Raw genomic sequence first — 10,271 nt, 5'->3', positions numbered from 1 at the left:
AATAAAGTCCAAAACGTCGAAAAAAAAGTGACCAAAATGTCGAAAAAGCGACCGGATTTAAGCCACAAAACTTTAGCTAAAGCGACAACAAACATTGAAAAAAAGAGTGTCAAACTGATATAGAAAAGAAGTCAAAAATGACACATTGAATCACTAAATCAATCATGAAAAAAAGATGGCTTCATGTCACTAAACGTGTAAAAACTAAACGCGGGATTGACAGGTGAAGCAGCCGGGCTCACGGCGAAATGAAGAACGTCGGTGAAAAAGACCGAGAGTCTCACCGCCGCCGTTTGGTACCGAGGAGAGATCCCGCACTCGGAGATATCCCGCACTCGGAGGGATCCCGCACTTTGTGCCCTTACAAGATGCTGCAGGCCGGCTTCCCTGTTCATCACCATGGCACCAGCTGGGTCTCTCCTGCTGCTCTGGGCACTGACCACCGCCGCCGCATCTAACGGTAAACTATCTCTTTGTCTTTATTTATTTTCGAATGACTAGATGTGGTTTGTTAAAGAATATTTACCTAGATATGAATTAGTGAGGGAGAAGGTACAAATGCAGAGTTCTTGTCATCAAAACTCTGATCAATGGAGACTCAACGTATCACTCCAAAGGTCCACATCACGTACGGGTCCATGGCGATAACAAAATAACATTTAATCAACTGTTTTTAACATACATTTAAGTTGATAGCCTACTCGGTTTTTCCTGCTCAACTTTTTGTAGGTAGTAATTTCAGCTCTCACACGTCCACCACCAGCCTAAAATGTATCTAAATAGTGAATTTACTATTATAACTCCTCAATACTCAAACTGAAGGGACAGTTTATGGTTTCTATAACAAATCAGCAAAAAAATCCCAAACCAATGGAAGGCAATGATGATAATCCATTTCATTCAGGCTTTCCAAATAACGACAGCTTAAATTATTCAAAAATAGATTTTATTGTAAATTTGGGCCTAGTTAACAATGGTTTAAACAAACAAACAAATTGTTTTAACAATTAAGTTAGTTAATTAAGCAGAGCTCAGATAACTTAAGTCCAGGAACTAAGAACACAGGAAGCAGGTAAAAGAGGGGAAAACAGACGTTAGTGTCCGCCTGCGACTCCAGTCTTGGTAGAAGTTTCTAGAGTCCCGGTAGACGTTTCTAGAGTCCCGGTAGTTTCTGTCTGCCCCGGTTATGTGTCCAACCCGGTTATGTGTCCAACAAGAAAACTCCTCCATGAAACTCGATTTTACTCCGTGCCGAATGTGAACTCCGAAGGCTTCCCAGGGTAGCCTACTTATAGAGAGGATCCGTTGCACACATCACCACTTGGCATGTCCCGCCCTACTCTGCTTCTGGCTTATCTAACCTCACCCTATGTCCCTCCAACCAAAGAAGGCGACGTGTAGCAGCCAGCTCAACTCTGATGAGGAAGTAGTAATGGGCTTCACAAACAGAGTGTGGGTGTGGTGGGGTTGGAAAGGCAAGGCAAGTTTATATGGACAGCACAACTCATACTCAGGGCAATTTAAAGTGCCCTGCAGAGGCATAGAAACACATTGTAATCATAAACAATACATGTAAATCCTGGAGACAGAGGACAATTACAACAAGAGAAAAATATAGTTTAAATTAAAACATTATATTAACAAACATAGACATTGAATATATATTCAGATTCATTCATTACATTAACCTTATATAAGAACAAGGAGAGATGCATTGTGCCAGGTTGTAGCACAAGTGCTATTTTCTGCCCGTAGTCCCTTTAGTCACTGTAGTTATTGATGTTCACACTGCACTAAGTATCTAACAATCTTTCCAACATTATCTCACTGTACTTCTACTTAACTCTTCTATTTCTTACTGTAGCTATGTTACTTCATGTTACTTTTGTACATTTCTTGAATCGCTCTTTTCTTAATCTTATTTTTTTACCTTAAATATGACCGTGAGCATCTGCAACTACACAGTTTTCCTGAGGGGATCAATGACGTATTCTGATTAAATCATTCAAATAAGCCAGTGAGAGTCCATTTAAGGACCAGAATGAATTCATTTCTATTCCAGCTAATGTTTTCAGACCTGATTTAAATGAGAGGACAGTTTGAGGCGTTCAGGGAGTTTGTTCCACAGTCCAGCTCTAATCTCCATCTTTATCAAGTGTTTGGGTTTCTGAGAGTCTGAGCTGACTTAATCTCATTTTTCCTTGCTGATGTCAAAGGATTGTTGTATTTTCATTAGTGCTGCACTATGTAAGCGAAATATGCTTACGTTATTGAATATCTTGATAAAGATATAACGTGACATAAATAAGTGTTCTCAGTTCTCCTGCTCTCAGTATTCTGCTAAAATCCAACAAGCTGCTTGTGGAGTTTAAAACAAATGAAAGGAAATCATTTACACCTTTCTTTTATTGAACAAATTCAACATTGAATTGAACATAAAAAGCAGCACTAAAAAAAGAATGACAGTTACATTTTAAAGTGCAGTTTTCTGCGGATATTTTCTTGCGCCAGTTGATATTGGGATGACGTTGTGATATTTGGAACAAAATATACAGGCTCTGCTCTGGGATCATTCGGGGACATTGTATAGGGTCGTACGTTATCTTCGAAGACTCAGTCTTTTAGCTCGAAGGTGGGCTCACTTAATAGAGTCAAATAGAGTCAGGCCAAATAGACTCTACTCTCGCCCTCTTCTAAATCAGATGGATTAGGTTACCTGCATAGCAGACGCTTTGAGGTAGACAGTTAGAAGCCAGGGATGTCCCATCGCCACCATCATAAATACCAGTAATCCTTTGTCAATATTTTAGGGTAGACTTTGCAGCTCTAAGCTTCGAGGTGTCAGCTGTTTTTGGAAAGCATCTGGATGACTCCCACTGACAGAGTCTCTGTAAGAACTGTCTGCTTTCTGTTTCTTCTTGTTCAGACACAAAGAATATCACAGCAAAGCCTGGAGAGGACGTCCCTCTTCGCTGTCAGGCTCCCAGAGGTGCTGACATCGCACTGATAGAGTGGAACAGACCTGACCTGGAGTCAAGGAAATATGTCTTCTTCCTCCGAGAAAACAGCCCAAATGAGAAGTACCAGCTCCCCTCGTATCGTGGTCGAGTGAACCAGAGGGATCCGGAGATGAAGGACGGAGACGTTTCTGTTGTTCTGAAGAACGTCAGCGTCAACGACAGCGGAACATACGAGTGTCGAGTTGGAATCGGGGGGAGAGACACACCTAAACTCTACAGCACCATCCAGCTGAATGTCTCAGTCTCAGGTGAGTTCGTAGCGTCGAGTCTCTGTGTTTACGCGACATTTGTAGAGTACTTTGTAGAGAACAGCTGCTGTGAGTCGGCAGATAATGTCTGACGTGAGAGTGAAGAGGAAACTGATTCTGTTGGGTTCTTCAGTCTTCTCCTGATTCCTCACAATTCTTTCTACTCTGCAGGTCACACAGCTGGAGACAAAGGAGACAAGGATGGAGGAGACAAGGATGGAGGAGACATCAACAGACATTATGGACTGATAGCAGCTCTGCCAGTTGTTGTTGTTGTTGTTGGGATGATAGTTTTGTTCATTCTCTGGGTACGTAAAAGACCTCAAAATAATAATCCTGCTGATGAAGAAGGTGGCCCACGGCAGGACACACTCCTGGACCAAAGACCTATAAATAATAATTTTACTGACGCCGAAGCTACAGGCTGCACACGCTACCACAGACGGCAGACAAGTTCTGGCGGCTGATCGCACCTGTCCACCAGAGTAGCAGGGCTACATAGGGCTACATTCCCAGTCCCATTGCTGAGTAAATTGAACCTTTATTTTGAAATCTCAGAAATCATTGAGGTCTCACTCGTTTTTTAATGATGCAGAGATACGAGAAACAAATCAAACACAAAACAAATACATAATACTCATTACACGACACTGTACTATTAGATCCGACTAGGCAATCTGATTGTTCTCTGACAACTCCGCTGTTAGCCTCATCACAGATGGGGACGACAGGGAGTACAGAGAACTTAACAAAGACTTCGTGGACTGGTGCCAGCGGAGCCACCTCCACATCAATGCTGGGAAAACCAAGGAGCTGGTGGTGGATTTCCGAAGGAGCATCGATATGGTTAAATCATATGAGTACCTGGGTGTTCACCTGAACAATAAACTGGACTGGACAGACAACACCACATCACTTTACAAAAAAGGCCAGAGCAGACTGTATCTGCTGAGGAGACTCAGGTCCTTTGGACATTCTATGACTCTGTGGTGGCATCAGCCATACTCTATGGAGTGGTCTGCTGGGGCAGTGGCATTGTGGTGGCAGACAGAAAAAGACCGAACAGGCTGATTAAGAAGGCCAGCTCTGTTCTTGGTTGCCCCCTTGACGCCGTGGATGCGGTGGGAGGCAGGAGGATAGTTGCCAAATTATCCTCCATGACGGATGACCCCCCTCCCACCCCATGCAGGACACTCCGTCAGTACTGAACTTTAATATTTACTTTTCTTTAATTATATTTATTACTGTGTGTTAACGTGCCTTCTGCTTTTGCTCTCATCCCATGCTGCTGCAACAGTGTGAATTTCCCCATTGTGGGATTAATAAAGAATTTTGAATCTTGAATCTTGGTCAACGAGACTCAAATCAACTTGACAGCACACCCAGAACCATGATTTGAAAATATCACTACGTGCCGGGTTGAATCATGTTAAACATTGCTGCTAGATGTGAATTTCCCAGACGTACAGGGGCTTAGTTATAACTAGATATGGCTTACAAAGCCAGATTGTGTTTCTACATCCAAAATCTACTCAGTGTAGGAGATCCTACGATCCCTACGAAGCTAACGTTAGCTTGAGATGGCTGGATGACTATAACGGGAGTGGCTACAAGTCCTCTCTGTTGTTGCTTATTTATCTACTTTGAGAGGGAATTGCCCGACAATATGAATACAGTTTGATTCTAACTTATATTTCGCTGTGACTTAACGTCATATGATTGGCACTTGTCATTGCCAGTGATGCTCATGGACCCTATTCCCTCGAGTGTAACATTGTATAAACGAAAACAATTGCCCACTGAGGTTACATGATTTGAAATGTCAGCGATGAGTAATGTAATGATGTGAGGATCTCAGATGTTCTGAAATTTGTACAAAATATAAATGTTTATCTTTAAATAAAGTTTTTTTACGCTATTAACATCTCCATGTGATGTTTTGTAAGACATAGCATGAGTGAAATGTGTAGAGATTCTAACCCAATACTTTTTTTCTTTAGATAAATGTGTTGCAGTATGAAGTAACGTGAAATAGAAATACTCTAGTAAAGTTTCTGATAATCCTGCTTAGGTACAGTAAAAGAGTAAATGTTCTGAGGTCATTTTACACCAGGTGTTTATCAGACACCTCAGCTGTTTATACCTGGGAACCAAAGATGTCCACCAGACCACATGATTCACATCTGCCCGTATACTTTCTGAGAAGTGATAAGCTGCTAATTAAAATACCTGAGAGCACTAAACTCTAAACTCCTCCTGCCTCACTGATAAACACTGCATGTCTTATCCCTGGGACTCAATGACAACACGGTTTTTATCACATTGTTTTTGTAATTAAAATTTTTACTTGCAACAACAGTTCATATGGTACAGCTTACAGAAGACAAATAAGACGAGAAGGTCAGATAGTGAAATAACATTTCAGTCAAAGCATAAGTTATCCTGGTGCCAAGTAATGTAAAAGAAAAATGAAAAATGTACAAGCTGATCAGACAAAAAGTACAGTAGTATTAGTTAAATAAAACAGTCAAACAAAATGCATGTAAATTAGATAAATATGGCATAAAAAAAGAAATCTGATTACAATCTCATAATCAGGCTACTAGTTAGAAGTCAGGTGGGCCATAAACTAATCCCAGATCCCCAGTGTCCCTGGCTGCTAGCCACCATAACATCATATGATGCTGTCTCACTCATGGGGAGTTTCCACTCCTGCATTGTTGGGTTTATGGGGGATTTCCAGTGTCTCAATATAACTCTGGCAGCAGAGGCTATCCCAACCTGTTTGGAACATGTTTTGTGTCAAAGTATTTCAGCTTGAACTCAGAGCTAATGAGGAGATTCAACACTGACAGTCTGGTTTCTTTAATGCAGGATTTGCGATGCACTCAACCTGTTTGTGGCTCACTGAGTGTAGAAGTCAGAATCAGGATTCCATAGAAAGACTCTGACTCACACACAGAACACTTTACAGGAAGACATTTAGGTTCTTCTTCCTTGGTTTGGTTTCCCAGGATGGTGAAGGAATGTCCCGCTCCACTTGGCCTCTTGATTGGCTATTACTCGCTCCCTTCGTCAGTTAAATTGGTTAGGTTTAGGCATGGGGAGTGAGATTGGTCATGGTTAAGGTGAGAATACCAGGATAAGCCAATCAGAGGCAGAGTAAAGCGGGACATGTCTTCACCATCCTAGGAAACAGAAACTCTTACAGGAAGACTGAATCAGACATAAAGCTGAACACACAGAGAGATCTACATACACATTTAACTATCCTGAACCAAATATAGCTGCATATATATAAAATATATGAATAGTAACAATGACCAACAAAGATATATATATATATATATATATATAAATGACACATAGAGTGTGCCTATAAAAGTCAAAGTGTTTCTGTAACCTAACAATAGTAAATAGTGTGACGGTGCAGAGAGGAAAGAGTTAATAAAGTAGACTGAGGTTAGTCAGAGCTCTGTGTGTGTGTGTGTGTGTGTGTGTGTGTGTGTGTGTGTGATCAGTAAAGATGGCTGCTCCTTCCTCTTTCCTGCTTCACCTTCTTTATAGTCACAGTTTTTATTCACACTGCAGAATAACTTTGAATAAAATCCTGTGAAATGAAATCATTTTAAACTAAAGCTCCTGAACTAAAACACATTCACAGTTTAAGTTTTCTACAAATCATTCCAGAGAGATTACTTATTAAAGTAAGTTTTGTTTCCTTTGTTCAGCGTTGTGTAACTTGGCTCACAGCCAGACACACCCCGAAGTAATAAACTAAACTGTGAACAACATCACGTGTTACAGCAACCAGACTGTCAATGTTGTAATCTCCTGATCAGATCTGAGTTCTAGATGAAAACATTTTGTCTTCTTATCGAGTTACAGGGACAGACATGAAGTCCTCATCAGTCATCAAAACTCTAAAACTATTCCAAACTCTTCTTCAAGTAAAGTGTAACCGAAATATTAAAGTAAAGTCTAACCAAACTTTTCAGGTAAACTGTAACCGAAAGTAAAGTGTAACCGAAATTTTTTTTATATGGAGGCCGTCTTCTGGGTTCCTTGTTCATTGTCGCCATGGCATCAGCAGCAGCAGTTGTGTGTCCCGTGCTGCTCTGGGCTGTGGCTGCCAGCACTGCCTGTGATGGTTTGTTAAAGAATATTTACCTAGTTATGAATCAGAGGGAGAATGTACATATTCTCATCAAAACTCTGATCAATGGAGAGCGTTTCAAACACTTTACAACAATATAAAAATAACTTTTAATCGACGGATTTCAGCAACATACATTTAAGTTGATAGCCTACTCAGTTTTTTCCTGGCTAACTTTTACCGATACCAGTAATTTCAGCTCTCACACCTCCACCAACAGCCTAAAATGTATCTAAAAAGTTATGCTCTATATATACTCAAACTGCAGGGACAGTTTATGGTCTCTATAACAAACCAGGAAAAAAGGTCAAAAAGACTCTAGTCTCCCCCTCTTCTAAATGAGATCAATTAGGTCAGCTGCAGAGTAGACGCTTCAGGACCGGAACAATCCCAGAAGTGAAACGTCGAGGACATAGACTAGACACAGTGTGACTATTTAATGCTTTTAGATAAATAGGGCACAATGTGGCTTTGAATTAAGTCTTGCCTTGAATAGAATTGTGAAAATTGATGACATTTTACAACTCGATTAGTTTTGAAACTATTGCTTTTGTGAAATTAGTGTCCTGTTTTGTCTGTTGAGGTCTTTTGAAATAACATGAAGATTTATTATTATTGTTTTTCAGACCTGACTGTGGTAACAGCACATCCTGGAGATGATGTCATTCTGCTATGTCAGGCAAATGATTCATCCATCATAGCTGTGGAGTGGACAAGACTTGACCTGGAGCCAGATATCGTCCTCTATTACAGTGATGGACACTGTGATCCAACTCAGCAGCATCCACCCTTTAAGGACAGGGTGGACCTGGTGGACAGAGAGCTGAAGGACGGAGACGTGTCTTTAATTCTGAAGAATGTGAGCAGCATCGACCACGGGACATACGAGTGTCGAGTTAAACCAGATAGTTCAAGACGGAAAAAGAGAGCAAACATCGACAAAAAAACAATCAGAATCCTCCGTCTGCAGGTTCCAGAGCCAACAGGTGAGTGAGTCTCTCTCAGTGAGTTTTTCTGAGTATCTGGTTGTAGCTGCATGTTGTAGAGAACAGCTGCTGTGAGTCAGCAGATAATGTCTTACATCAGACCGATTCTGTTGGGTTCTTCAGCACCTGTGCTATTTGTTGTTGTTGTTGTTGTTGTGATAACTGTTTTAGTTTGTATCCTCTGGGTACATAAAAGAACTCAGAATAATACTTCTGCTGATGAAGAAGTGGGCCCACAGCAGGACACACGCATCATCTTCCTGGACCAAAGAAATGTAAATAATCATTTTACTGAAGATGAAGCTGGCCCACAGCAGGAAACCCCCATTTACATCTTGGACCAAAGATCTATGAACCATAACTCAGAGCAGCCTACTGGTGCTGATGAGGCAGTTAAACAAGATTAGCTGAAACATTATATATATATGTATGTGTATTTTCTTATTTCATAAGATATACAGTATATATGTATGTATATATATCTTCAGAGAGAGAGAGAGAGAAGTTTGTACCCGTTGAAATGCTTTTAAAGGAGCAATACATCCAGTAACCCAGTTCTCCAGGTGAGCTGTGGCCATGTATATAAACTGGGCGATACAGCTTTTAACAGGCTACACACACCGCCACAGACGGCAGACAGGTTCTGGTGGGTGATCACACCTGTCCACCTGTCCACCTGTCCACCTGTCCACCCGACCACCGACCACTGGCGGAGCACACATAAACCACCAGAGGAGCAGGGCTACATTCCTAATCCCATTGCTGAGTGAATTGAACATTTATTTTGAAATCTCAGAAACCATCCAGGTCTCACTCATTTATAATGATGATCTCAGTTGTTCACAAACTTGTACAAAATGTAAATATATACTGTATATATTTAAATAAAGTTTTTTACCTTATTAACATGTGTATATGTTGTTTTATAAGACATATCATGAGTGTAAGAGCCATGAGTTGGGGTGTTGAGTTCAAATATCAGCCATCTTTCTGCAGAATCACAGACTCCACCTTTAAAATAGCAACATTACCTCTACATAAAAACACCGCTTCTCTAGGAAGAGTCCTGAGGTTTACGTACTGTAAGTAAAAATACACAATTATTTACAGTAAAATGTACCACAAAGGTAGAATCTGTCATCCAGAATGTATATACATATGTATATATATAGCCTGCAGCTGATGATGATGCAGCTGTTTAGGCAGGGAGAAAGAGATGGCGCGTTCATGCCACCTGGGAACATCAGGGACCGCCCCCGTGGTTACGTTGTTTTTCCGACTGGCAGCGTTCACGTCGCCGGGATGCGTGTTCTTCTTCTTCTGTTATATTGGTGTTTGGCATAACAACTTTTTGCATGACTCCCACCAACGGTTGGGCGTAGCCGAGAGCATCAGGTGTGTGAAAACATGGAGGCCACAATAACAGAAGATCTTCTGCTGTTTTCTTATGCGAGCATCCAAACAGCACATCGCCAGGTGTGTGTTTGTGTTATCTGCAGGACAACCAACGGGAAAAGACACGGATAATGTGTTGTTTTTATACATAGGCCTGTTTATGAATAAATTCAAACATGTTATGTCTGTGTATGTTTCATGGCAGAGGCGTTTGTCCACAATAAATAGTTTGTTGTCATTGAAATATGTTCAGTGAACCAAAGTCGCCTCCATCAAACGTCAGTTGTCAACAACGCGTCACCAAGTGGGAAACTCGGTTATCAAAATCCTGCCCGAGTTTCTCACCTCTGATTCCCACAGGAAGTGACGTGAATGATGACGTTTTCACTCGGAAAAACATTTTTCCGATGTCCGTGAACGCAGGGAGAGAGGGATAACGCTTGTGTGCGTCAACAGCTGACTGGGC

At 41.1% G+C, this 10,271-nt stretch overlaps 1 protein-coding gene across 1 annotated transcript; it reads left to right on the top strand.

Annotated features, from left to right (window-relative positions):
- The first annotated feature begins 232 nt into the window (after positions 1-232).
- On the top strand, positions 233-4,275 carry LOC114574105 (butyrophilin subfamily 2 member A1-like). Its single transcript, XM_028606429.1, has 3 exons — positions 233-460; positions 2,927-3,268; positions 3,440-4,275. The coding sequence occupies exons 1-3, from the start codon at positions 400-402 to the stop codon at positions 3,733-3,735; spliced, it is 699 nt and encodes a 232-aa protein (XP_028462230.1). The 5' UTR covers positions 233-399; the 3' UTR covers positions 3,736-4,275.
- The last annotated feature ends 5,996 nt before the right edge of the window (positions 4,276-10,271 follow it).

Source organism: Perca flavescens, chromosome 19, assembly GCF_004354835.1.
Source record: "Perca flavescens isolate YP-PL-M2 chromosome 19, PFLA_1.0, whole genome shotgun sequence".
Classification (NCBI taxonomy): domain Eukaryota; kingdom Metazoa; phylum Chordata; class Actinopteri; order Perciformes; family Percidae; genus Perca; species Perca flavescens.
This window is presented reverse-complemented; position numbering and strand designations above follow the sequence as displayed.

Bases quoted from the DNA above. Each gene is read 5' to 3' on its own strand.
- LOC114574105 (XM_028606429.1), top strand. From the start codon at position 400: ATGGCACCAGCTGGGTCTCTCCTGCTGCTCTGGGCACTGACCACCGCC. The intron at 461-2,926 runs GTAAACTATCTC...CTTCTTGTTCAG, and splicing joins CACCGCCGCCGCATCTAACG to ACACAAAGAATATCACAGCA. The intron at 3,269-3,439 runs GTGAGTTCGTAG...TCTACTCTGCAG, and splicing joins GCTGAATGTCTCAGTCTCAG to GTCACACAGCTGGAGACAAA.